The 27,500-nt window shown below is 53.1% G+C and overlaps 2 protein-coding genes across 4 annotated transcripts; one reads left to right on the top strand and one right to left on the bottom strand.

Annotated features, from left to right (window-relative positions):
* Positions 1–4,415: 4,415 nt before the first annotated feature.
* Positions 4,416–8,795, top strand: TMEM86A (transmembrane protein 86A). 3 transcript variants are annotated; one of them, XM_059137985.1, is made up of 3 exons: positions 4,416–4,546; positions 6,655–6,919; positions 7,280–8,795. In XM_059137985.1, exons 1-3 carry the CDS (start codon positions 4,526–4,528, stop codon positions 7,714–7,716), a joined length of 723 nt encoding a protein of 240 aa, XP_058993968.1. In that variant the 5' UTR covers positions 4,416–4,525; the 3' UTR covers positions 7,717–8,795. The 3 variants fall into 3 exon arrangements, with proteins under 3 accessions (XP_058993968.1, XP_058993961.1, XP_058993950.1); XM_059137978.1 differs by lacking the exon at positions 4,416–4,546 and adding an exon at positions 4,564–4,876; XM_059137967.1 differs by lacking the exon at positions 4,416–4,546 and adding an exon at positions 4,927–5,489.
* Positions 8,796–9,993: 1,198 nt separating this feature from the next.
* IGSF22 (immunoglobulin superfamily member 22) lies at positions 9,994–27,137 on the bottom strand. Its single transcript, XM_059138017.1, has 22 exons — positions 26,954–27,137; positions 24,558–24,689; positions 24,180–24,316; positions 23,347–23,446; positions 23,225–23,264; positions 22,845–23,019; positions 22,110–22,223; positions 21,452–21,614; positions 20,542–20,814; positions 19,302–19,586; positions 18,835–18,959; positions 18,588–18,729; positions 18,141–18,437; positions 16,808–17,110; positions 15,847–16,020; positions 15,509–15,637; positions 14,601–14,897; positions 14,075–14,163; positions 13,680–13,872; positions 12,615–12,914; positions 11,493–11,822; positions 9,994–10,222 (listed from the first exon to the last, which is right to left on the bottom strand). The coding sequence occupies exons 1-22, from the start codon at positions 27,060–27,062 to the stop codon at positions 10,152–10,154; spliced, it is 3,978 nt and encodes a 1,325-aa protein (XP_058994000.1). The 5' UTR covers positions 27,063–27,137; the 3' UTR covers positions 9,994–10,151.
* Positions 27,138–27,500: the final 363 nt, after the last annotated feature.

A 27,500-nucleotide genomic window follows, 5' to 3' on the forward strand; every position in this document is an offset into this window, starting at 1 on the left:
TCCTTGTGAGTGTGCTTGGCCCTGGGTATATTTGGGTTTAGCAAGATACATCTATTGGTCTGTGTGTTGGCTTCCTCTCTGGTCCTCCTTTTTATCCCTCCCTCTTCAATATCACATCCCCCAGGGTTTGGTCTGGCCCCTTTTCTCTGTTTCCTCAAGACCTTTCTCTGGTTAATTTCATTCACATAGCTTTCAACATGGCTACGAATTCCAAATCTATATCCCTGTGTTCACCTTGGTCCTGAGCACCAGATTTGTATCCAAACACCTTGATTTGTTTGACATACATCCAGCTTGCGCCTAAGAACTCACCAACTCCCCCACATTATTATCAGAATATCTGAACTTGCCACACCCTCGTGAACACCTCTTCATTAATGTCTGATTTTCTTCCCCAGATTTACAGGTGGGGCAGCGGTGGGATGGGATGTGGCAGGGTGGCTCTGAGAGTTGGTTAAAAGTGTTCTGGGAGCCCGGAACAAACATGCAGAAATGAACAGAGATCCAGCAACAGGTCAGGAATAAGGTAAGCAATTGTCTATGGCCATACCACAGTGAACACACCCGATCTCCTCTGATCTCTCAAGAATAAGGTAAACAATTTAGAGCTGGATTACCATGCCAAGTGGAGCAAACCAGATGAGAACAAAGCATCTGGTGGCAAAACCATGGGGGTCAGAGATGGAGGAAATACTGGGTTAGATGAAGCCCCATAGGAGAAAGAGGCCCAGAATGATGGTCGGTCACCATTTCTACGTATTATCCATGTATCTGGCACATGAGATCTGGGGACAATCAGAGAAGCTAGGGAACAGAAAACACCTAGCTTACTGTCATCCATCGATCGAGACCAGACTCCTCAGCCAGAACATTCAGATCCATTCTGACCTGGATCATGCTTATTTCTACAGGGTCACTCTTCACTTTCCAGCTCATGCCCCTACTGCAGGCATTTCCCCGAATTCAGTGTGTCTTTTGTGCTCCTCTGTGCACATGCAATTCCCCCTGCCTAGAACATGACTGCCATTTCCATTTCCATTTCCTCGGTAAGGACCAACTCATTCCTATGGAGTTAGCCCCAGCTTCCTCAGCATCCCCAGGCACAATGAATGATTCTGACATCTTTCTGATGTCACCCGAAACATGCTTTTTTACCTCAGTTCTTTCAGTTGCTGTACTACATGATAATGGTGTACTTGCCTGCCTTAACTGAGCTGTGTGTCCCATGAGGACAGAGCCTGTATCTTACTGCAGTGTTGAAACCCCCACATCTAATATGGTAGGTAGCACATAGTTGGTGCTCAGTAAACAGTTGCTGGGTGGATGGATGGATGGATGGACTCACATTCTTATCAGGGAGCCGGACAAGTAAAGAAAACAATTACAAAGCTGTGAGGAAAAGGCCGTGCTAACAGGTCATTCCGGGTACACAGAGGAAGGAATGCCTGACTTCAGGCAGCCCTACCCCCCTTTCTGCTCCCTGCAATATGCAATTCAACGTAAAAACGCTAAACAGTAAAATAAAATTTTTGAAACAAACAGGAAATCTTCTCCCTAGACATGAAATGTCATAAGCGCTTTCTTTTTGGGAAGGGGAGAACACCTCTGCTTTGTGGGTAACTCTACCAGTCAGGGTGCTTGTACCCTCAAGAATATGACAGAAGAGAAGGTCGTGGCTCTTGGTAGAGACGTGGGCAGGTTAAGGAAACCAGCCAGGACTGAAGGGGTACCCACCTAAAGACAAGCGACAGCAGGAGGAAGTTGCCCTGCCTAGGCCTGGGCCACGGAAGAGCCCAGCCACTGCCAGAACTTGAGCTCAGCCCAGCGAGCTGGTGGTGGTGGTGGTGGTGGGGGGATCCCCAATCACACCCTCCTTCCACCTTCAGATCTGCCTCTGTCTCTTGTTAACCAAACTCCATCAGGAGCCAGAGGGCAAGTGAGCCCAGGTGACACAATCATAGAGGTCAGCCTCTGGGGCAGGGGAGAGAAGGGCTGAGAACGGAACTGGGTAGTGAGAGGACAGAGAATAACCAGCACTGTGGGGAGAAATGCCTCTGCTTTGCAGGTGACCTATGTCTGTGATCATTTCCTGCTGAGGATGCAAACATTGATTGAGGCCCCACAGATGACAAGTCTACATCTCGGGCTTTCTGTATTTGGATATTTGTGTAGCCAAGCTTATTAAAATCTGTGCCCCTTAATTAGTAGGTCTGGGATGGGGCGAGGGTATCTAGGTTTTTAAAAAGCTTCCCAAGAAATTCTGATAGGCCCTGCTTGTTGAGAACCACTTTTATAGCCCCATCCTCTCACTTTTGTCAACAGGGAAACTAACCTCGAGGAAAGGGAAGAAGGCCCTGACTTGTTCTCGCCCTGAGAATTATCCCTTAGGTGACATTAAAGGGTTTGGCTGGAAAACAGATTCTCCATTTCTCCATTTTTTGATGAGGAAACCCAGGCTCCAAAGATGGAGTGACGTGCCCAGTTAATAGAGCTAGTAAGTCCCAGAGAAGGAGGGACTAGCACCAAGTACAGTAGTTCTAACTTTCAATCCAGGCTTTTTTTTCTAGGCAGGACACTGTAGGAAGGGGTGTATACGTGCTGGGGGCACCAAGCCCTCTAGGTAGCAATTATAGTCTCCCATTCTGGCAAGGTAGGTCTCCCCACTGCCCCTGGCTGGGAAGAGAGTGGAGCAGGCAGAGTTCCCTGCCCCCTGGGGCCCTACGCAGAAGGGGCCTGAAGGCGATGGGAGAAGGCTGTGTGTGACCCCCAATCCCAAGTCTTGATTCTCAATCTAGTGCCCCTGCCTCTGAATCTCTGCTTGTCAATTCTATCATGAAAGAGGGCTGCTCCCCACTCCACTCGGGTGTTAGGTCAGCACAGGCTTTGGGAAAGCTGGGCTGGTCCCAAAAGAAAAAGAAAGGGACCCATTATGGGAGGGGCTCACAGAAGGCAAGCTGTAGGCTTCTCTTGGCCTAGCACCAGGTTCGGGTGCAGCAACAGTGTCAGTCCAGGATGTTTAAAACTCCTTGTTGGCTGCTAATTGAGGCCAGTTAGGGCTGGTTATCCCCTCCAACTCCAATTCCCAAAGCCTGGCACGTGGCGCCTTCTCTCCTCCTACAGAAAGACCGCAGGCCATCCTTTGAAAAGTATCTGAAATCTCTGTCTCCAGGATGCCTCCAGGATGACATCAGCATCCCACTCCTTCCCTGTCCTACACAACCTGATGGCCTGGGAGAAAGCTTAGAGATTATGCATTTATCTTATATATGAGGAAATCAAGCCGAGAGAGGGCAGCTGATTCACCCAGTCGCCCAACATGGACCTGGCAAATCAGAACAGAGATCCCTGTTCACTTAACTACTTACCATGGAATTCTCACGGTTCTGATGAAGCCCAGTCGCAAATGTGTCTGTAATGTGTCGCAAATTAGTCTCTGTTATCTTGACACTCAAGCTTCTTAAGCCGGATTTTGGCAAAGCTAGTTCCTACTCGTGTGGGTCCTTAAGTATGCTCAGGTCTGTCTGAGGTGCTCAGGTCTGTCATTCCTGGTGTGTTCTTGTGTTAGAGTTGTGTCTGAGCTATGAGAGGCATGTACCTAAGAGCAATGAAGTATTTGTGGTCTGGAGGTGTGCCTGTCTCTGCCTCTCTTTATGTTGAAGGACGTGTGTCCACCTGCCACTGGTGGTTTTAGGTCTACATATTTGTTTGATGCCTAAGGGTAATTGTGATTCTGTATATGTTTGTATATACGTGAGGACAATGGGTCTATGGGCTGCTCTGGACTTATTGAGGTGTCTCTTTTCATGTTGAAGGTGCTATGTACGCTGACCGCTGTGTCCATTTGCATGTGTGTTTGTACACAATGAAGGCTGTGGGTCTAATTGTAACTATGTCTGGGTGTGGGGCGTGTGGCTGGCTTAGTCGGTTAAGCGGCTGCCTTGGGCTTGGGGTTGTGATCCCAGGGTCCTGGAATCGAACCCTACATCGGGCTCCTTGCTCAGCAGGAGTCTGCTTCCCCCTCTCCCACTCCCCCTGCTTCTGTGTGCGCTCCCTCTCTCTCTCAAATAAATAAGTAAAATCTTAAAAACAAACAAACCCGATGTTCGAGTAAACCGCGTGTTTAAAAGCTGAAGGGAATCAGCTTTTTATCCCCGGGTTACATCGTGGGCCCACGACAGGAATGTGTTTGACTCTCAGCCAACCTCGGTCTTCACTGGGGGTGGGGAGTGGGGGGTGGGGGGGTGGGGGGCGGTGTCACAGTCAGATTCCGGGATGCCCAGGCCCGGGCTCCAGGACGGGCGGGGCCTCGGACGCCCCGCCCCCCCCCGCCCCCCGCCCTCTCATTGGCGGTGAGCGCCGTGACGTCCGGGGGATCGCAGACAGAAATCCCAGCGCCGGGCGAGCGGGAGGTATTGTCCGTCACCCGGGGCTTTGTTACGTCTTCGCCTGCTCACCTGGCCGCGGGCGCGTCCTGGCCGCTGCAGCCCGGAGCGGAGTGTCAGCCGCTGCCGCCGCCGCTGCCGCCATGGTGTCCCCGGTCACTGTGGTGAGTGAGCGAGCGAGCGAGCCAGTGTCCGGCGCGGCCGGAGCCCACCGGCCTGGGGACTGGGCTGCGGCAGGCCAGGCCGTCGGAGGCCGAGGAAGGGCAGGGATCCCGCGGCGGTTGGCGTCCCCGGGCCGGGAGGCGGGCGCTGTCAAGGGCCCCGCACCTGGGACCCGCGGCGCCCCTCCTCCACGCAGCCCCCGCCCGCCCGGGGGAGGGAGGAAAACAGTGGGCACGTGACTCGGAAGCGTGACTTTGTTGATGTCTGTGTGTCCGACGCGGGTCGGCGGGGTGGCCGCCAGGGAGAGAGAGGCGACAGCAGCTGGCCGCCAGGTTCTGCGTGGGCAGACCACAGGGAGGCGTGGGAGAGGGCGGGGAAGGGCAGGAGGGTGACTGGGACCTCTTGGGAATCCTGGCCAAACTTGTTTCCTCCCGCTCCTCATCCTATAAACAAGCCTGGGGCGCTAGAGGGGAAGTCCCTGAGTCCATGCAGCGTTGGTAATGCTGGAGGAAGAGGGCTCCTCCTCTCTTGACCACTCTTCCTATTAAGACTTCTCAACTCGAACTTCTTTCTCTTCCCCACCCTTCATCTTCTAGTGTTGGATTCTGTCAAAAGTCTCACCAGCTGCTACTACTCTACGGCCTGTTTCTCCTTACAGGAAATATGGGGCTGGGGGAGGGGTATGGAGCAGACGTTGATGTTTCCAAGGGCTGGCAGGTTGTTGCTGGGGAGAACTGGGGACTGCGGGATTGTTCATCTGCTCCAGTTTCTTCCTCTACCCATGCCCTTACCCCAATGAGCCTGGATAGGGGAGATCTCCATAGGAAGGAACTTAGTCATCTTTTCTCCCTGCTCTCACCCGTGGCAGAGCAAGGGCAGGCTTGGACCCTGGACCTACCCATCTGCCTCTTCCCAGCCTCCTCCATCAGTCTGATCAGTCCTCAGGTAACTGGCAGTCTGGGAATCAGTGTGTTCCCAGAGCCTTGTGCTGGACAGCTCACCCAGCTAGAGGCACAATCATTTTGGGCAGAGTGTATGTATACAGGGAACCTCAGGAGTTTTGAATCGCCCACAGAGACCCTGTACCCAAAGCCCAAAATAAGGGGGAGCTTCAGGGGATCACAGATTCAGAATATTTGCAGTAGCCCCCTCCCTCAGTTTGGAGAGTACTTGAAGTGGCCTCGGACATACCTTTCTTTAGCTGCCCTCCCCCCTAATCTGGCTGAGGCCAAGTCAGCTGCTCCAACTTCCCCCTTTCAGTTCCACATCTCCCAGCCAGTCTGCTGGCTGTAGATCAAAAGCTGGAAAGAGAACCCCTCCCCTGCTTCCTGCCTCTCTTTTTGATGAACTCTTGAATTGCTCTTATTTTCTTGGAAATGAGACTGACCAAGAGACACCCTGCCCCTTCAACTCCCTGATCCCTGAAATCGTCCTCTAGCAAGCATCCCTATCTCCTCTCCTCGCTCTTGATGGTACCTTGAGGCTGGTACCTTTTGGGACAGCTGGAATGAAGGCTGAGGAGCAGGCTGGCCAAGGAGAGAGCCTGTGGGGGTTGAGGGCTCACCCTCACACATTCCTGGCACTCACCGGGTGTTGCCAGGGCCCTAAGCCTGTGCCCGGGCCCCACTGCGGAGGATCACGAGTTGGCTAGTTGTGGCGTCTCTGTGGTTTCCTGCTGACTCCACTCCATTCCAGACAGCCGGTGGCTGATGCTGGCAGAGACGGGTTAAAGGGGTTTTGGGGAGGACAGGGAGGAGCCAGGAAGGGAGAAGCGTTGCTTGCAGGAGGGGACTTTATTCCCAGTTATGTTTTTTCTGCCTAGTGAGTGACCATTCTGGTCCTGCTTTGGGTCAAGAAGGTACACGGGCAGCAGAACAGTGGAGCCCTTCCCCTTCCTAATTGGTTAAGCCCCAGGGTGATGATGGGAATGTGTGTACTCTGCTGGCTGGTTGGGACAGGCCAAACTGGGTTTTGGGGGGTCAATCCTCCCTGCTTGGGAGGCAGGTCTGGCTCTGGGGTATATGTCTGGGTTGAGGGTGCTGGCTCTGAACACCTCCGTGGGCTTCCGAGTTCCAAGTGCTGAGTGCTGCCCTTGTCCTGTGTCCTCCAGGTGAAGAGTGAGGGACCCAAGCTGGTGCCCTTCTTCAAGGCCACCTGCGTGTATTTTGTGCTCTGGCTGCCCTCGTCCAGTCCATCGTGGGTCAGCGCCCTCATCAAGTGCCTGCCCATCTTCTGCCTCTGGCTCTTCCTTCTGGCCCATGGCCTAGGATTCCTGCTGACCCATCCCAGTGCCACCCGCATCTTTGCGGGGCTCGTCTTCTCTGCTCTAGGTGATGCCTTCCTCATCTGGCAGGACCAGGGTTACTTTATGCACGGTCAGTTGCCCTAGTAGCTGCTTGGGAGGAATCCTGGGGCTGGGTGCTAGCGGGTCTTAGGTGGCCAAGGACTGGGGAGAGGGAGCTTTGGAACAAGAATATGGTGAATCTGAGGGGTTCTAAGGCCAAAGACTGTGGGGCCCTTGCACTGAGGATTCCCTTGCACTGATCTGGTTATCAGTTCTAGAGTTTCTCAGGGGAAGGGAAAGTGTATCTTTACCTCTGTGCATTTCCTCCCACCCCTGAGACTTCCCAAAGCTGCTGGGTTATCCCCACACCCCCCTCCTAACCCCCCCACCCCATTACTCATTACTCCCCTGAGCCCGCCCTCAGCATCCCCTCATCCCCTCTCACTCCCAGGTCTGCTGATGTTTGCTGTGACCCACGTGCTCTACGCCTCAGCCTTTGGCATGCGGCCATTGGCTCTTCGGACAGGCCTGGTGATGGCAGTGCTGTCGGGCCTGTGCTATGCTCTCCTCTACCCATGCCTCTCAGGTGCCTTCACTTATCTGGTGGGGATCTATGTGGCCCTCATCGGCTTCATGGGCTGGCGGGCTGTGGCAGGACTCCGGCTGGTCGGGGCAGCCTGGCGCTGGACCGAGCTGGCAGCAGGCAGTGGTGCGCTGCTCTTTATCATCTCAGACCTGACCATCGCCCTCAGCAAGTTCTGCTTCCCGGTGCCCTACGCAAGGGCACTCATCATGTCTACCTACTATGCTGCCCAGATGTTCATCGCCCTGTCTGCCGTTGAGAGCCGGGAGCCAGTGGAAGACTACAGACAGAGCAAGGCCAACTGAAGGGCCAGGGTCTGGTTACCCCTCTCTCCTTCTGGGGCAGGGGTCCAGAACCTGCAAGAACTGGGTTAGGATGGCTGTAGGCCTAAGCTGGAGGAGCAGATACCACCTGGAAAATGTACAAGTTTGAGGGGGTAAGCAGGAAAAGGATCTCTCTAGCAAAGCTCGTGGTCTGAAACAATTCTGAGAGCCCCAAAGAGCCAGCCTAATTCCCCTTGAGCCAGGGCCGGAATTAGACCTCTCCCCACCTCTAACCCCACCGGGACTGTCAAAGCCCCTCTGGAGGGTGATGGTGCTCCATGTCTTGACCTCCCCCCACTTCTACTAGATGGAAGAGTCTGACTGACACATTCCTGCTCTTTCTCATCTGTACAGAGTTGAGGGAAGAGAGAAGTCTGAGCTGAGATGACCCAAACCCAGGGCTTGAAGCCCCTTTTGCAGGCCCCTAGTTGGGAAGATTGGATGAGGGTGGAGTCTCCCTTTCCTTCATCTATCCTTGTTACTTGAACAATCTCCGTTTCTAAGTGTTGGGTGGGAAGGTGTAGGGGCGTCTTGTTGAGGTAGGTGAGACTAGGGACTTCATTGGCCTGGGAGCTTGGGTGACCAAGGATTTAAGTTGGTCCCATCTCTCTCAGGGGCCAGCCCAGAGTGCAGGCCCACCACCACCACCCTTAGACCCTGTCCCCAGGGCTAGAGTGAACCATGCCAAAGGAAGGGGCCAGCCTGTATGTGTGTATGTGAGTCTATGTGTATGTGGTCTGTCTCCCCAGCCTGTCTGTCTTACTGTGCCATCTGTCTCTGTCCTGCTGTCTAAGTCTTATAGGGAGAGGGCCTCAGGGAGTTGCTGAGAGGGTGCTGAGCCTGGCTTAGAGAGCTGGGACCCTACCCTGCCTCCATCAGTGCTTTTCTGTCTGCCCCTTCTGCACTGGGAGCCAGAGGAGGGGGCTCCAATGACATTCTAGGGTCATAAGACCTAAGGCACATTCAATGCAAAAGGAGCAAGGATGGGACAGCTCCATCCTTTGCTGCTCATGTGAAAAAAAATTAAATAAAAACCAAGGGCCGTTGGCTGTCCTCTTGTCCGCCTGTGTGGCATGTGCCTATCCTGGAGGGGAGGGGTTGGGGGACATGGTGCCAGGGGCCCTGGATGTCCTTACAGCTTGGGTCACAGTCCTGGCCAGTGCATCTTGGCGCCAGGCGGTCTCCCTGGCTCTGGTGACACGGTGCTGGTTGGAGTGGGTCTCACTTCCCCAGTCACGTGTCCGGGTGAGGATGGTGTTCAGGAGGATGGGGGATGGGTAGTATTTACTACCATCCAAGTTTCTCCTTGATACGTTCCCCTGCGCACCGGTGCCTGGCACCTTTGGTAAGTCTTAGTTACCCCGGCCCTCTCCTGCTGCCCACCTCCTCCCAGACCTGCTTTGTGCTCCAGAATGATCCATATTCCCTTCAAGGGTCTCCTCTCTCCTTGGACTGTGGGCTCAGTTAAACAGCAGGGAGGAGGGAGATTAGATTGGTTGATTTGTACTTGAGATGGGAAGCCCCGGCCAAACAATGGAGTGGAGTCACTCCACTCCAGGGGCATTTGCATCTTAATGGGCAGTGCCCTGACCCAGAAGCAGAAAGGGAAGCCTTGGGTAGTGGTGAATATGTCCTTAGTGGAGAGGTTGTGGAGTTGTGGGGCCCGGAGAGAGGAGGCTCAGTCCCATGTGGGTGGTGGGTGAATCCGTGATTTCCAAACTAGAATTTTTACAGAGACACCTGGTGGGGGACAGTGAAAGAATAAGTAGAGGAGGGAGGCTCAGAGGTCCCCCTATCCTTGTTTGAAGTCCAGTATTTATGATTTATTTCTTTTAGAGGAAGAATTCTGCTATAAAACCTAAATTTGAAACCTACTGAGCTGGACGACCAATTCCTTCTAGCTCTGAGATGCACTAAGTGTCAAATAGTGGGAACCCTGGATAGTAAAGAGGCAAGGCCCTGACCCCCTCAAATCCCAGAACTCTGATGACAGACATACCTCGTGAAAAAATGGGAGGGAGGGACCTGGAGCAGGATGAAGTCTATCAGGTCTTGCTTTCCCCTGCCCTGAGGGGAGGGGAGGGGAGAGGAGGGTGCAGTGTGGCTGCAGAGGAGCAGGAGGCAGGCCCAGTCAGGAAGGAGCTGGTCACTCCCATTGTGACTGGGTTTGGACTAAGCTCTTGGAGCCATGTGTCCCCATCAATGCCCAAGTCCATGTCCTTGGTCCCTGCTGCACATCATCCTCAGGAACAGGCAGGGCCGAGCTTAGTCAATTTATTGTCCCATGCCTTCGCTGACTTTTATCAACAAACACCAGAGAGCCAACAGGGCTGCCCTCCCTGGAGCCACACATAGGATGGGCCCACCCCGAAACCGCACATCCCAACATCCTCCTGAAGCCTGGGCTGGACTGGAGCTCACATGAGGTACTTGGACTTCTTCTGCAGACTTTCAGTGACTGATGCTAGGATGGACTTGTCATCTTTGTCTGAAAGAGCAAAACAAGGATTGGTCAGTGTTCGTGTTGCTGGGAGGAAGGCAAACTCCAACCTGCTGGCCTTGCAGTTAAGGCCCGTCTCCCAAGGTCAGCTGAGCATGTGGGGCCAAGAGCTACCAGTTACTCAGCCCTTAACATTTGCCAAGCATTGTGCCAGGCACTTCTGCGCACTATCTCACGTAAGCCTCCAAACAGCCCTGAGGAACAGATGAGAAAACAGGCTCAGCCTGGTTTGCCAAGGTCACACGGCCGGACAGCGGTGGAGCCCGGGCTCTGGGCCCACGTGCTTACAACCAGAATTAAGTTGTCAGGGATTTCTCTAGCTGTGGAATGAAAGCTGGATGTCTCCCACGGTGCCTTCCCTGGCCTAGTTCTGTCACACAGCTGAGCGACCCTCTGGAGGCCTTATCTCAGTGGCTAGCATCTAGCTGAGTCCTTGAGGGACAGAGCACCAGGGCGTGGTACTTTCCCCAAAGAAAGGCACCTACAACAGGACACCAAAGGACTGTCACGGAGAGTTCAGGGAGTGGCAGAGGATGAAGCTGGAGAAGTAGATGTGAGAGGCAGGGGACAGGGTGGAGGGCCTTGGGGTTGAGGTTTACTCAAGAGGGTTATGGAAAAGTTAGGGAGTGACAGCAAGAAAGGAGCAGCACAGGGCAGCTTTGCTTTTGGAGAATTCCTGCTACTCGCTGTGTAGTTGTGAAGACAGTGGAGTGTGTAGGAAGAAAGTTCCCCGTCATATGTGCACATGAGCAGAGGTGTGGCACACCTGTGCAGAGGAAGGGTCTCCACTAGGTCCCCTTCAGTCCTTCCCCCGTTTGTACTTCCCATCTCTCCTTACCCTAGACCAGTAGTTTTTGGTCTTGGTTGTGTATATGAATGACTCGTCAAAATTTGTGAACAAAAAAATTCCTTCCAGAAACCTGTCACAGAGACTGTGACTGGTGAGTCTGGTTTAGGCCTAATCACCAGCATCTTTTTCAAAGGCATGTCTAGGCCCACCAAGGGTGGCAAACTACGGTTTGCTGAGGAATTGCAAACTCCCAAGTCTGCAAGGGCCAGGCACATAACAAATGACATGCAGAGGATGGGAGAGAGGAACCATATATGGCCAGTGGGTGAATGTTTACACCACCTGATGGCAGAGGAAATAAAAAACGGCACCAGGAGAGGACTATCTTGCGCCTCTGGAGCTGGTGGGCTGCAGGGACGCCTCCCTGCCCCCTACCCCCTGCCGGCCAGAATGGCCCGGCGCCCTCACCGTACACCGTGAGCGTGCAGCTGCTGCGGTCCTTGCCCAGCTCGTTCTCCACCAGCACGCTGTACTCGCCGCTGTCCTTGAGCGTGCAGGTGGGGATGACGATCGTGCAGACCCCGCTGGTGGAGTTGTACCAGAACTTGGAGTTGGCCGTGATGTTGACGTCGCCCTTGTAGAGGGTCACCGTGGGGCGCGGGTTCCCAAGGAAGGCGCAGGTCATGGTGCAGTCCTGGCCGCGCAGCACCATGTGCGGCTTGAGTGGGATCAGGAAGCGCGGTGCGTGTCGCCAGTCCTTCTGCTCGTATGGCTTCAGCTTGGCACTCAGGTCCTCGACTGCGCGGGCAGAACGTGGTGCACAGTGAGCGTGCTTGGGAGTCAAGCTGCCGCCTGCCCCTGAGAGCTCCCAAGGCGCCCCGGAGACCCAGCTCCCCAAGCCCGGGTGGCCTGGGCTACATTCTCATGCGCTGTCAACTCTGGGGCCCCCGACCTGACACTGGTGTGCCCGAGGTTCCCCTTCCACCACCCTCCCACTCCTTGTCACTCCAGAATTCCACGATCAAAGCCAGGTGCCCGCATTTGGGATTTTACGCCTTTCCAGACTGGGGAGTCCTAACTTCTTGCCAGCTGCCAGCTGCCAGCTTCCAAACCAAGCTGCTATCCGGCTGTTAACTGCCCATCCAGGCTTTCCCCAGCGTCCTCTTAATCTCCACGGTCTCCCCTCGCCTCCATTTAGCTCCTCATTTCAAGCTTCCCCGACCCTATCCCCACCCTTAACCCCTTTCCTTCCTGGATGTCATCCTCGGAGACCCTCCCCAGTCCTCACCCTCGTGGACCCCTCGGCTCTGAAGGTCCCTCTCAGCTCCACACCGATTGCCCTCCCCTGTCACCCCCACCCCCAAGGGCACCTCCCCACTCTCACGGTAGTCCTACCCCTCAGAGTATCCAGAAAGTATCCTCTTCAGGCTTCAGGATGGCTACTTCCCCTCCCAGCATCCCTGACATTAATTAGCCTTTCCACCTCAGCGGTTCTTAGATTTCACCTCAAATCTTGGGTACCCCCGGGAACGCCTATGCCATCCCTGCTATCAGGGATATAACCCAACCTCTGAGTCCCCCAACACTCACTCTTATCCTTGTTGACGAGCCAGGTGTCCTTGGAGTCGAGCGGGTCACTGTCACCAATCTCGTTCCGGGCCAGCACTCGGAAGTAGTACTTCCTGCCAGGGAGTAACCCTGTCACCGTGTACTTGTTGCTGAAGACGTGATCGGCTGCTGTGAACCAGGTGGCAGTACTGGCATCCCGCTTCAGGATGACATAGTGGGCCTCACTGTCCTCCTGCACGTCAGGGCTATGGTTCCAGGTCAGAGTCACTGTGTTGGGGACCTCCTCATACAGCTGTAGGTTTGTGGGTGGCCGCGGAAAATCTGGAACAGCCACAAGGTCCATCAGCCACCCTTGGGGGCCTGAAGAGTTGTGCCCCACCCTAGCCACCTGCCAAGCCCTGTGAAAGATGGAATGGGGGATGTCTCTTCTTGGAGTGTTTTGGAGTCAGAACTATTTCTGAGGTGTAGCAGCCCTCATGTAGCCTCTACCAGGTATCAGCCCTGTAAACTTTGGGACCCATTTCTTCATTTGCAAAATAGGGCTAACAGTAACTCCCCCAGAAACGTTGAGTAAAGTGCCTGGCACATAGGAACTGTTCAATAAAAGTTTATTCCTTCATCCCTTAGGGGTTTAAGGCTTGATTATAAAGCTTCTAGCCCTCACTATGAGGTCACTCCAAATTTTAACTGACTCGTCTCCATCTGCCCCTCCTGCCTCCCACCATTTTCTGCTTTCTCTCTCTGCCAACCATACTCTGCATATGTCCCCAAAGCTCATCAGCTATGAGTGCAGAAACTGAAACAAGGGTTTGGTCTTGGTTCAATACCTCTAGGGCTCCAGGACATTGAGACAAGGTGGCAGCGGAGCTTGAGTCTGGCGCCTTAGACCACTCGGCCATCCTGACAAGGTGGAAACTAACCTCCTCATGAAGGCAAAGGCCAGTCAGTCCTGATGTGTGGCACGAGAGAAACTTTTACTACCTTCAGCCTGACTTTATTTTGGCAGGAACTCAGGCAGCAGTGGGGAGCTCTGTTTTGGGAGTGTGTGCAAGGGTGCCTCCCCGAGGTCTCTAACCACAGTCGCACCTGCCACACGGACGTGGACGTCATAGTACGCCTCTCCAAACTCATTCTGGAGCAAGATGCGGTACACGCCTGAGTCAGAGCGCTTGGTGCTGTTGATAAGGAACTGGGAGTGGTTTTTGCCCTTGGTGATGGTTTCCCGGCCCTTGGTGGGGATGCCGTCTTTCTGCCAAATCACGTTGGGTGGTGGTGAGCCCTGCATGGTGACAGGAGATGGCACTGGGGTCACCCAGGTGATACCTGGGGGCGGGCCCTCTCCCATTCCACTGGCCAGGGGTCTCCTGCCAGGCTCTAGTGCCAGGGGTCTGGCAAGGGGCAGACACAGAGATTATGATAGCTACGGCAGCCATCTTGGCTAAGTGGTGGGTAACGGAGGGCCAGGGTCTGGAATGACTCACAGAGAAGGCAGCATGGATGCAGAGGGCTGTCCCAGCACGAACCACCATGTGACTCTTCAGCCGGGCACTGAGGTCAAACTTGGGGGCAGCTGAGTGAGATGGAGGAGACAGAGGTGGGGCCATGGACTCAGCTTTAAATCCTCTCCAGAGCCTTTCCCAGCCTCTCCTCCATGCTCCCATGACAGGTCATATAGAGAGAGCCAGCAGCCCCAACACTGTGAAGCATTTAGTTGTTCCTCCTTTGTCTTCCCCCAATAGTGTGTAAGATTCTAGGGCAGGTCCTGTTACTTGTTTCTGTATTTCTAACACCTCCCTTGGCACACAGTAGATACTACTTGGAATATAGTGAGTAGAGTTTTTTTGGGGGCGGGTGGGACAGGTCACCTCTAGCCCCGTCCAGGCACAAGTACGGATGACTTCTTAATCATAGCATCTCCCAGTTCTCCCCTGTGGGCTGAAGGCCCAGAGAGGAAAGTATGGGGCTAGGATGTTGGGCCATAAGCCCCTGCTCCCTCTGCATCCTCACCTGGGGGTGGCATGGCACGGACCCCCTCATCCAGCTCCACGGGCTCCCCAACCCCAGCCTCGTTCACAGCCCGGATTCGGAAGAAATATTTCTGCCTCTCGGTGAGGCCTCCCACTGTGTAGCAGGTGCCTGAGATGGGGATCTTTGTGCACTTGGACCACTCCTTCGTGTCCTCCGCCCGCATCTCAAGGATGTAACCGGAGGGTGGGTCTCCCTCTGCAGGCTCCCGCCAGGCCAGGGAGATGCTGGAGTTGGAGGAATCAGACACGTGCAGACCCTGCACCAGGCCTGGGGGTTCTGGGGTGGGAGGGGGGCACAGATGTCCAGTCAGCCTTCCGACTCCTCTGCACTCAATCCCATACCCACTTCCCACACTCAGTACCCCTGAAATCTAACTTTCACCACCTCTGCCTCCAGCTCCCAGGTAACACTTTCCATACCAGCCCTGCACACTCAACAACCTCCAAGTTCAGTTCTCTCACTGGATCTACCCTTTCACCCTTGAAGTCAGTACCCTCCAAATTCAACATATCCTACACCCTCCACCACATCCATTTGTGTCCAGTACCCCCATCCCACCTCCTAAACTCACCTCCCTCCCAACCATCTACCATAGAGCCCTACCCCATCCTCAAACATGCGTCCACCACCTTACCTAACCAGAAATACTCAAGAGCTTGATAACTTTTTCCCCTCACCCTGCCTCCTTGCTGACCCTGACTCTCAATCTTAATTTGCTGGTTTTCTTTTGGGTGTGAATGCTGTCCCTCTCTTAGGCTGGAAGCTCCTGGAAAGTGGAGATTGTGCGAAGGGGTCAACCTGTTAGACTTTCCCAGAGGAGAAATCCACTGTCTACCTTGAATGGGCTAATTCTGCTATGTGATGGGGCTTCGCAGCCCCCTACTCACTGACAGGGTCCTTGGCTACCACTGAGTTGGATGCCATACTGGGCTGTCCGGGGCCTGCCTTATTCACAGCTATAACTCGGAATTCATATTCTGTGTCCTCCAGGAGACCATCCACAGTGCACTTGGTGTCTGAAATGGGAATTTGAGGGGTCATGAGGCCAGGGGTCCAGAGATGGGAGACCACAGAGTGAGAGGACATGGAAGAGGGAGTTATGGGATGCTATTAAAACTCCCAAAGGAGCTGGGGAATGGAATATGTGCAGGGCAGGCAGGGGTACATAGGTCCACCCAGCAAAGCCTCCCTTGATCCTCCTGGGCCTCTCTCCCTAGGACCTCACCTTGGATGGGGTCCTTGTTGACTGGCACCCATAGGTTACTGCCTTTCTTCCTCCGCTCCACAATGTAGCCGAGCACTGGGGCTCCCCCATCCTGAGTAGGGGCATTCCATGTGATGGTCATGGTGTCTTTGGTCACATCAGTCACTTGAGGCTGGGAGGCAAGACCCGGGGGCTCTGGGGGGAGACAGAGGTCAGAGGTTAGGATGGGGAGCATGTAGATGGTTGCCCACCCTATGCCGATCTCTGGCTTCTGCTTTGAAAAAAAAAAAAAAAACAAACCCCAATGATTCTTAACTGTGCATTAAGATCAAGTGGAGAGTTAAAAAAAAAAAATACCATCACCAAAAAACAATGTCTGGGTTTTACCTCCAGATAGTTTAATTTAATTGGCCTTGGGTGGAGGCCAATCATGGGCATGTTTTTCAAAACCTCAGATGATTCTACTGTGTGGCCAAGACTGAGAATCACCAACTCAAATCTTCCAAACTGTGTCATTCTCAGTGCCGCAGTTCTTAATGTTCTTGACACATGGAGACCTGGAGACTTGGAGACCAATGGAGAGGAGTGTAGCAAGCAGTTAATTAACATTGTAATTAAAATGCTAATATTGTCAAAGGTTTTCTTTGGGAAAAAGAATAGAATCAAGGTTATCTCTAAAGTAACATCAGTTCCACTTGGATTTGGGAAGATTTCTGGAATAGAGAAACAAGTGGAGTCATTTCCCTGGAATCGAATGCAGTTCTGGATATACACATGAGAGTGTGTTTTACATGAGATCTGAGTGGGAAAAGTCGAGAATTTCTGCCCAGAATGTTCTGCTCTTACTCTGGATTCCATCCGTCTCATAGGATAGCTACAGAGGTGACCCAGAATTCCCCCCCAGACTAGCACTCCTCACTGTCTGAAGACCCCCATCCTGACTTCTGAGTTGCCCACTGAGCAGGGGGGCTATGTCACTGACCAATGGGATTTCCTGCAAACACTTCATCTGTTTCCAGGGGGTCGCTCACTCCTTCTGAATTAACCGCCAGGATACGAAACTGGTAGGCTTTCCCCTCTTCTACTTTGTTGGTGGAGAAGTTTGTGACTTTGCTGTCCACCTCGCCTATCTTAATCCAGGACTTCTTGCCGACCATCCTCCGCTCCACTATGAACTGTGTCACAGGCCGCCCGCCGTTGTCTTTCGGGGCCTTCCACTTCATGTGCACACAGTTCCCCGAGAGTTCCAGGAACTCCACCCGGCCCTGGGGAGGCTTGGGACGGTCTGAAGACAGAAGACAGCATCAGAATGGGAGCGAAGGATCCGAAAGGCTTTATCCCACCTGCCAGAGGTCCGGCCAGACTGGGGATAGTTAGATTCGGAGCTTTCTAGAGATCTTGCCCTTCTCTGTGTTTACTGCCCCTCCTTGTAACACTTGCCCAAAGAGTTGGATCCTTGGCCCCCTGAGACACTCACTTGCCTAGCAGTGGGGAGACTGGGAACTGGAGGGGCCCCTGCCTCAGCTTATTCCCCCCTTCTCTCCTTCCAGATAAGATCTCCCCCTCCTCTCAGCTTCCAAACTCCAGTGCTTTCTGGTATTAATAGTTTATCTTATGTTAAAATTACATGCCTGCTAGTTTTCATCTCTTTTGGGTTGAGAAACTGCTGGGACATTTCCATCGCTGTGTCCTCAGCACTGAGAACACAGAAGAGCTCAGTCATGCTGCTGAATTGAATTGAAACCCAAACTTTTTCACTCTACAGCTTGATGGCATGGGGTGTGTGTATGTGTGTGTGTGTGTGTGTGTGTGTGTTACAGGTTCACCCTGAGCTCACTAAAGCCTGCTCCTCATCTCTTTCCTTAGCTTTATGTTTAGACCCAGTCCAAATCTCTTTCATTTTTCCAACCTCATTTTATTCCCAATCCTATCTCAGCTCCCCTCACTCCATTTCACTTCTAGCCCCAGAATTTCCCCACCCACCTCACTTCTATCCCTAAATCCAACCTCTGTCTATGATGTGTCCTGCACTCTCCTACGTGCCTTAAACTCAACTGAAATAGATACAAAAAACAACCCAACTAACAAAAAACCAAGTCATCCTGTTGCAGGATAAGAAACTGAGGCTTCAGAAGGTTCTCCCTTTCTGTGACTCGCCCAAGGTCACATAATTAGGAAATCAGAACCTGCGGGCTTCTGGCTGCAAAGCTAAGCACCCCAATCCCTTTCTCAACTCCCAGCTCCAGCTCTATCCACACCCCCAGCGCCCAGCAGCTGGTGCCCTGAGCCCCTCCCCGCCAGGGTCTTGCCCTCACCCAGCACGCTGAGGTGCAGAGTGGCTGTGGCTGTGCCGTGGTCATTCTTGAGCTTGAGCAGAATGAGGCCACTGTCCTCACGCACGCACTTTGAAATGGTGAGCACCGCCTGATCTTCCCCGCGCTCCATGGACACGCGCTCCTCCTCCGTCACCTCCACGCCGTCTTTGTACCACGTCACTTTGGGCAGCGGCTTCGCCCGGAAGGGCACCTTGATGTTCGCCGTGTGACCCACCTTCACAGTCACGGGGTGTGCCGCTAGCGCCTCCAGCACCGAAGGGTCGATGGTAGGTGGATCTGTGGGGCCGCAGCACAGGCTCGCCCAGGAGGAATGGGGGCGGGGCGGCGAGGGGTGGAGGAGGGCCCCACTGGGGTCTGGGAAGAGCTCCGAGCATGTGGGAGGGCCAGGCGTGGTTGAGTTTTGCTTCTAAGGGGCAGCGACCTTACCTGCAATGAACACCGAGGCTTCACTCTCTGCGCCCTTGGCCCGGAATGTGTACTTGCCCTCATGCTCCGGGCCCATGTTGGGGAAGATGAGCTTGTGCACTGCACCCTGCTTCACGATCTGCACACCGGGCAAGTCCGTGATCTGGGCAGCGGAGCGGGGCAAGGGCGAGGGGCGAGTGTGAGTGCAAATGTGTGCCCTGTCGACCCCTATCCTCCTTGGTCCCCTTCTCTAGCTCTCGCCTCAGACCTCCTTGCCGTCCTTCAGCCACACGCCCTCCACCTTCTCGTCGTTTAGCACAACGCACAGCTCAGCCGGGCTCCCAGTGGCCGCGTGCACGTCGGACAGGCCGCTCTTCACCGTGGCCAGACGCTCTGGGGAGAAAGGGAGCAGGGCTGGTTTAGGGTGCTGGGGGCGGAAGGGACTCGCAGGAAAATGGCTGGTGGCCATGGCTAAAGGAAGGGGCTGGGGTGCCACCTCTATCAAAATAATTTATGATTAGCAGGAGGTTTGGAAATGGTCAATGGATGATTGGGGGAACTGGAGCAAGTAGGTGGGAAGTTGGGCAAAAGTCAGTTGCATTGGGAAATGGCCAAGGAGGGCTTATCACGGGGGGATGGTCAGTGGCGACTTGGGATGCTCAGCTGAAGAAGGGGACCAGATGGCGAGGCTGTGGGGGGGATGAAGCAGTGGGGACTGACAGGGTGGGTGTGTACCCTCCACGGTGACCATGGCAGTACTGTAGTATTCCGTGGGGTCTCCATCCTGCATGGCCACCACAGTGTACTCGCCACTGTCACTGAGCTGTGCATCCTCAATGACCAGCTCCGCTCGCTTGCCCTCATGGCTCATGCTGAACTTGGTGCTGCGTTCCAGCAGCTGCCCGTCCTTCTTCCAGTGCAGCGTCACGTCCTTGGACGTCAGCTCACACTCGAGGCACGCTCGGCCCCTCTCTTTCACACGTACATTCTTTAGAGTTCTCACAAACTTGATGGGGATGCCTGTGGACAGATAGGCCCAGATGTGCACCCAGTCTCTGACATCCCTTCTCCGTAGCTACCTGCTGCCTTGCTCCTCTTTTTGGTTCCAGAAACACAGAGACTTGTGATGTGGCATGTGTGCAGCCTGTGACCCACAGAGGTAACTGGCAGGGAGAGTTCCAGCTCTGGCCCTTCCTTGCTTGCTGACCCTATGCAATGCAATCACTCCCTGAACCTCAGTCTCCTCGTCTATAAAATGGGATAACAACTTTTGCCTTGTCACAGCATGGCGGGCGGTATCTCTAATGCCCTTTTGGAACTCTGGCCATAATTGCTTTGTCTTTCTGGTGTCTGGGCCTTGACACATGCTCTTCTCTCTGCTGAAAATTTACTCTCTTCCCCATTTGCTGAAAGCTGAACTCCTTTTTTGTGCTTCTTGGTAAGAAGCAGCTTGGCCATTGCCTCATAACATCCTTTCTGACCTCACCTCGTGGTGCCCCTTCTTTGGGTTCCCACAACCTCTGTGCCTCCCTCCATCACAGCCATGATGATCCACATCACACATGTCAAGTGCTGTTCACATGTGTGGCATGCTTCTGGGTGTACCCACCACCATGTGTAACTCTCCAAACTTGCTCTCATATAAGAATGCAAGCGGTTAAGAGAGATGTGCTAGAATATATGAGATTAGAGCCAGAAGGGCTAATCATTTCTGGACCCACGCTCTCTCAGCTGATAAAACCACAGCATGTCTTGACTCCTTGCTTGAGAACTTATGTACTAATTCCATTTCACACCTACCTCCCCAGTACACTAGAAGTTAGTGAAGAGAACCCTCTGTCTTTCTAGTACCCATCACAGGGCTTTGCAAGGAGAGATGGGCAGATGGATGGATGGATGGATGGATGAATGACTGCCTGCACAGAGGTGGCTGTGGCATGAAGCCCACCCCGCAAGCTCTGGCCCAAGCACTCACGGTCAATATTGAGCTGGGCTTTCTGTACCAGGTCCCCTGCTTCCGCAGAGAACTCGCCGGCATCACAGAGTCTGGCATCCTTAATCTTAAGCGTGTGGGTCAGACCATCCTCAGACACTGTGATTTCATACTTGTCATCCCTCTTCAGCTCCTTCCCATTGAACTTCCAAACAAAGTTAGGTACTTTCTTGGAGAGGCGGATCTCAAATACAGCCGTCTGCCGCTCTGTCACCTTCATTGGCTTCATCTCTCCCAAGAACTTCAGGGGCTCATCTATGGGAGAGCAAGAGGGACAGTCACTGGGCTGAAGCCCTGGTCTCTCCTGAGGGGTGGAGTGATGAAGGGGGCATGGAGCTTCAGGGGTCACTGGCCTCCTGTAGCCCACAATGGGGGAAATCATCCTTCCTTGCATTCTGCTTGTGACTCCCTCCCATGAAGTTCATCTGGTCTCCTCCCCAGTAACATTAACAGCAATTTTATGAAGCACTTACGTAGTTCCAATATGTGCCAGGCACTCTTCTAGCCAATTTGCACATATGAATGGATTCAATTCCCATATAGGTAGATTTTACTATTATTCCCCCACTTTATAGATAGGGAAACTGAGGCAAGTAGAAGTTAAATAACTTGTCCCAATTCAGAAGTTCATAGTGACAGAAGCTGGGACTTGAACCCCACTAGTCTCCATAGGAGACTGTGCACTTAACCACGATGCCACCCGGCCTCATGGTATTCACTACCTCATAGTCTTCTCCCAAGTTTCCCTCCTCCATTAATGTCCATCCCCATGCAGTCTTCAACTACATAGCCCCACAAGCCTCTCTCCCGTATCCTCATGGACCCCACCCCTGGCTATTCCTCCCTTAGCCCTGACTGTGTCCTCTTTGTTCCCCGATGCCCAGATCCATACCCAGAACTTTGAGCTCTGCTCTCATCTGCTTGTCACCCACGGACAGGCTGTAGGTGCCTGCGTCGTTCATGTTCACGTTGGTAATAACCAGCATGTACTTGGTGCCCATCTGCTTCACATCATACTTGCCTAGGGAGTACTGGATCCTCAGTGGTTCGTTTCCCTGCCTCACGAAATGGGTAGAAAAGCTGATGAAGGATTTTGGGAGTAGACTTCCAGAGATTCAGTTCCCCAAGGCCAGCCGGAGCTGGAGGGTGCCATACCTTCCTCTCTACCATCCTCAGACACATCAGAGACCCCTGAGATCTCTTTAGCCTCATCATCTGGCTCAGTGGGATCCAGGATCCCTGCTTCCCGTGAGATCTGAACTCTAAATGTGACCTTCAGGATTACCTAACCCAGCCTTTTCAGATAGGTAGACTGAGGCATAGAGAAAGGAAGGTAACTGTGTCAAATCAAAAGGCAAAGTGATGGAACAGCTAAGAATAGAGCCCAGCTCCCAGCCAGTTTCAGTCATACCAGGAGGCATCCTCTTGCTGGGATGGAAGAGAGGACCTGGTTGATGGGTAATGAGGGAGGTCTGTGAAGGGAGGAGGTGCAGAGAGGAAATGATATTGCCAGGGCAGGCCCTGCCTAGGGGCATTCATATCATCCTCACCTTCATCCATGTCATCTTGATATTGGGATCCTTCAGCTCCATGATGCAGTCAAAGACCACAGTGGTGTCGATCTTGGTTTCTATGTCTTCCAGGGGCTTCAGAATCCGGATGGTCTGTGAGATTGTGACAATAAAATGGCAGGCATCAGGGACATCTGGAGTCTGAGCAGCCTGTTAACCCAATTCTGGAGGAGCCCCCCTAAAGGTCTGGGGAGAAATGACTAGGCTGGTTGGATAGCTGTGCTGCCCCCACTCTGTGCCACTGAAAGCCTGCAAGACTTAGGGGGAGACAGATATGATGGATGGTGAGAAATAAACCACCATTTGGGGAACAGTCACTATGTACGGGGCCCATTGAGTCCCCTAATTCCATTGTAGATGCTTAGTAAGTGCAAGCTGGTTGAGTGAATGAATGATGACAACTCAAAAAGAAGTGAAAGAGGAAAGGAGAATTTTCACTTTGCAAATGAGAAACTGAGGTTCAGAGAGATGCCCAAGTTCACATAGTTAATAAGGCAGTAGAACTGGGATCTGAACCCAAGGGCGTCTGACTCCAATGTCCATGGAAGCCCATTAGGGGGTAGTGGAGAGAGAAGAAGTAAAAGGAAGGCAAGTTCCTTTTCTGCTCTTTGAGCATTGTGTGCAGGGTGGAGAAGCCTTGCCACTGGGAGACACACAGGCACTAGCATTCCCAGACCCCGGCCTGCAGACCCTGGCCCCACTATGGACACTGACCTCCACCTCCACTTTCTTCATCTCTTTGAGCTTCTTGAGCAGCCCCCGGAAGTCAGTGAAGCCATACTCCATGCAGACCTTCTCAAAGTCCTTCTTGGGCACCTTGGACAAAATCTCCAACATCTCTTTCTCACCTATTCCCTTCTTCTGCTTCTTCTTGGGAGCAGGAGGTGCCCTGCGAGGAGGTGGGTTCCAAGCTTGGACTCAGCACCTCCCTCTGAAGACAGAGGGAGCCTCTGCTAACCTTGAGATCCCCTCCCTACTTCACGGTTCTTGGAGCCTGGGCCATTAACTCAAGGCCCTACTGAAAGGCCTTCAAGAAGCTCTAGCCTTGAGGGTGGAGGGACAGCAACCCAGGTAGAGGGGCCTCCCATTCTCACCTCTTCTTCAACATCTTCTTGAAATCCATTATCTCTTGACCTGAGGACAGAGAGATGGACAGGGTCAGACAGGGGGAGTCTGGTCCCTAAGAGGAAAGGCCAGGAGGAGGGAGCTGGCTCACCTTCTGTCACCAGCAAGGACACAGTGTAGATGGCATCTGCATGGTCATTGCTTGCGATGCACTTGTAGTTGTCAGAGTCATCGGAGGTCAGTGGCTCCAGCTGTGTTAGTCAGGCCATTAGTGAGGGAAGGGGGGCCTCCAGGGAGTCTCTCAGGGAGAGGAGGTCCAGTAACGGGACCATAGGAGGGGAAAGAACAAAGTTCTGTCTGTGGGGGAGAGGGGAGACTCTGCCCTTCACAATGGTAAGTCCTGGCAGGACCAATTGGGACAAGTCTCTGGATGACCCATCTTTCCTTTTCCTCAATGGTTTGGAGTTAAAGGTTGCAGAAGCTAGTTAGATCTAAAGATGATCAGCCCTTAGTGGGAGCCTTCTGGAAGACTCCCCTGTAGAGCCCAGGAACCCTGACCCTTACCCCAACGCTCTGCACATTTCCTCCCTCTGTCCCTGTCTGCCACGATTTAACTTGGCTCCACCCACCACGGCCCCGCCCCTTCCAGCCACGCCCACAGTTTTTGCCCCACTTCCCTCTAGGCTTGCTCTCCTTCTGAACAGCTGGGTCTCTTCCGGTGGGGCCTGCCCCTCCTTGGCTTTACCCCAGCCCTGCTTCACCTCGTCTGATTTTGGTTCCCTGCTCACTCTAGCAACACCCCAGCTCCTCATTTGGCTTCTTTTATCCTGCCTCTCCTCTAGGGCAATGACAACCTCTTCTCCCATGGCCCAGTTCTCAGGTCACTGTTGTGGCTCCCTTGTCCACAAGAGGGGCTGTGGCATGACCTCGGGTCCCTGCCTCTGGCCTCATCCATAACTGGATCTCTGGCTTGGGTCCCCGCACCTTCAGCACATGCTCCTTGTTAATGCTGTCGTAGAACATCTTGGCCGACTCCTTGATGGGAATGCCGCTCTCTCTCTTCCAGGAGATGTTGGGTTTGGGGTTTCCCTGCACCTGGGCTCGGAACACGGCTTTATCCCCTGCAGTGGGCATGGGACGCAAGTTCACCTCCTAGCCTCCAGGCTGGACCTTCTGCCTGCACCCTGCCTCCCCAGGGATCACATGGCCACCCTGGCAGGGAGGGACCCTCAGCCTGTTGCGGCCGTTTTTTGCGAACTGTTGGTGGTGGGGGGTGGTCTGTGGGGTGGTGGTGCTGGTTGGGGCACAGGGAGAAGAATGGGAAGCAGGTAGGGGCATGGAGAGACACGGGGAGCTACACACCCTCAGGCGCGGTGACAGGGTGAGGTTTCTCCACGAACTCTGGGACGCTCTCCCCTGGAGGGATGTTAGAACTCCGAGTGACCAAGTTGAAGAACTCTACAGTGCTGGAGGACTTCCTTGTCACGACTTCCTCTGCGGTGGCAGGCGAGAGGTCAGAACGGGCTCCAGGCAGAGCTCAGCCCGGGATTGGAGGGCTGATCTTTTCTTGACGGGACAATGGAGCATTTTAGGCCAGTGCTGGGACTTGAGCCAGGAAAAGAGGGTTTAGAGTCCACGGGTTGTTGTGTTATGGCAAGTTTCAAACACTGGGGGGAGCCAACTCCTCTAACCTTCGTTGGACTACATTATTGGGTCCTAATTTTTCTTTCTTTTTCTCTTTCTTTCTTTCTTTTTTTTTTTTTTTTTTTTTGTTAAAGGAGACTTATTTTGGGGGGGGTTCTTTTCTTTTCTTTTTAAAATATTTTATTTATTTGTTTGACAGACAGAGATCACAGGTAGGCAGAGAGGCAGACAGAGAGAGGAGGAAGCAGGCTCCCCATGGAGCAGAGAGCCTGATGTGCATGAGAGCCCGGTGTGGGACTCAATCCCAGGACCCTGGGATCATGACCTGAGCCAAAGGCAGAGGCTTTAATCCACTGAGCCACCCAGGTGCCCCCAGGGGTTTTCTTGAACTCTTGAGCTTCTCTCCTGGAAGTTCTGGTCCCCCAGCAGCCTTAAGAAGGGCCAAGGCTTTCTGCTTGGGAGGCCTGGTAGCTTAGTTAAACTCTGCTGTAGGCCTTCTGCCTGCCCTTCTGTGGTTCAGCATTCATTGCTATGGGAGTAGTAGTGACTTTTGAGTGAGGGACAGGAAACATTCCCCCTCCAGAGGGGCTATATGTGTGAATCTCCTTATCTGAGAGAGTGTATTCAATGTGGTAGGGTAATTTTATATTTGGAAAATAAAAAGTTGTATTTTCAGCCTAAACTACAGAAAATCTTGTTGGCTGGTGAGCTGACAATCAAAACGAATATTTCGGATTCACGGAGCACTTTCCTTGGGTCAGGAACGGTGCTAAGCACATCTGAGAGATTATTTTATCTAATTCTCAAATACCCCAGTGAAGAAGGTGCCTTCATTATCCCCGCTAATCTGAAGGACTGAGATGTGAAAAACGTCTTAAGAAGCTCTGCTTTTAGATAGCAATCAGAGGTCTCAGACAAGCGGTGTGTGGGCTGCCCCTGACCTGCAGATGTATGTATTTGACCTTTTCCATGGTTAAACAAAAAGGTGCCCTAGATCTAAAAATTGAGAGATTTCACATAAAAATTCAGATTTCTGGATTCTCAACACTGAGCTCATACACCCATATGGCAACGGTCAGTGGGTGGTGAATAGGCCCCTTTAGGTGGGGCATGGCCTCTGTGGTCCACCTCAGTGTTTTTTCTGCATTTATATTCCCTGCCTAGACCCTACTGGCCAGTGGTTTTAAACTCAGGCTGCATGCTAGGATCTTTGAAGAGCTTGAAAAACAAACAAACAAAAGCACACCTGATTTAGTGGTTGGGTCAGACTTACGTATTGCTCTTTTTCTTTTCCCTTCCTCTCTGCCTGCTACACTAAGATAATTCTAATGGGCAACCAGGGCTTCGAGTTACTGCTAGAATGACTTAAGTTTGCAACTTCTGCTCTCGAGTCCCAGCTGTTGCACTTGCCTGGCCTCACTGACCAGGAGGGGTTGCTATGGAGAGTTCATCTGGCCCTTGCCTCTGTGCACAGAGGAGTTGGAGGGCCTCTGCCCCTCCAGGACTTTGAGGGAGGGGCAGTGACTGGGAGGAGATACTGGATATCTTGGCTCCCGGCCATCTTTTAATCCCTTTCCACTAGAGACATGACTAAAACAATCTGTTCTGCTCTGAGACCATTTCTCAGCTTTCCCTTGGATCTACCCTCCCCCCAAGTCTGGTCCCCAAGGGTTGAGAGCCTGGAAGCTTAGGTCACTTGTTTATGTGTTCCTTTTCTCTCTACTGGTGGCTATAAACCTGGTTCTGAAGGGTCAGCAGTACTCAAATCTAGGAAGGTAGTTACTTCCCTAACTTCCTTTGTGCCTGTAATTCTGCCATCCAAGACACATCTATCTGACCATGGTCCTGATCTCCTCAAGCAATTAAGTTTATCAGTCACTCATACACATTCACGTGATTGACTTTTCCTAAGTTGTTTTCCAGAAGATCTGATCTGTGGGTAACCATCCCACTGGCTGAAGCTTTATCAAAGCGCAGGTTAGGAGAGGGCTGCTCTCTGTATCTCGGGACTCTTGATGGCCTGGCATTCACAAAGCCTGCATCCACCCAGGGGGTGGATGTGGAGGGAGAAAGGCTGCCCTTTCCCGATCCCCTCTCCCACCCACTGTACTTGCCTCCTACGATCTTGGTTGTCTGGGAGAAGGTCTGCATGTGGGTGGTGGAGCTGGAGAACTCCATGGACACGTGCTCCTGCAGCATCTGCTGGTGGTGAATGGTCGTCATGGTGACAGCAGGCGTGGGCACTCACCTGGGAGGACCAGGGAGAGGATGAGGCCATGAAGGACAAGGAAGGGAATAGGAAAGAGATCCAAATAGGTTATTCTGCGTGTGTGTGTGTGTGTGTGTAAAGGGACAGGGCAGCTGGACAAAGGGGAGATGGCTGTGCACAGGGGAGGGTGAGGGGAAGTAGGACAGGAAGCCTCTTCTCTCTGTCCTTGCTTTTCTTCCCTTCATATCTCATCTTCCCAGGATGGTTACAAGGACCCGTGGGCCTGTCATCCCCACCAAGTAATCCCAAACCATTCCAGATCTCAGGGGGAGAGAATGTGGGGCTTAGATTTACCCAGGGAACCAAGTGAAGCCCCGGGGGGAGCTGAGGGTACATACTGATAGCTACATGGAACTAGGGAGGTGGTACTAGATATTTCAGCAGGAGGGAAT

Source organism: Mustela lutreola, chromosome 1 (assembly GCF_030435805.1).
Source record: "Mustela lutreola isolate mMusLut2 chromosome 1, mMusLut2.pri, whole genome shotgun sequence".
NCBI lineage: Eukaryota > Metazoa > Chordata > Mammalia > Carnivora > Mustelidae > Mustela > Mustela lutreola.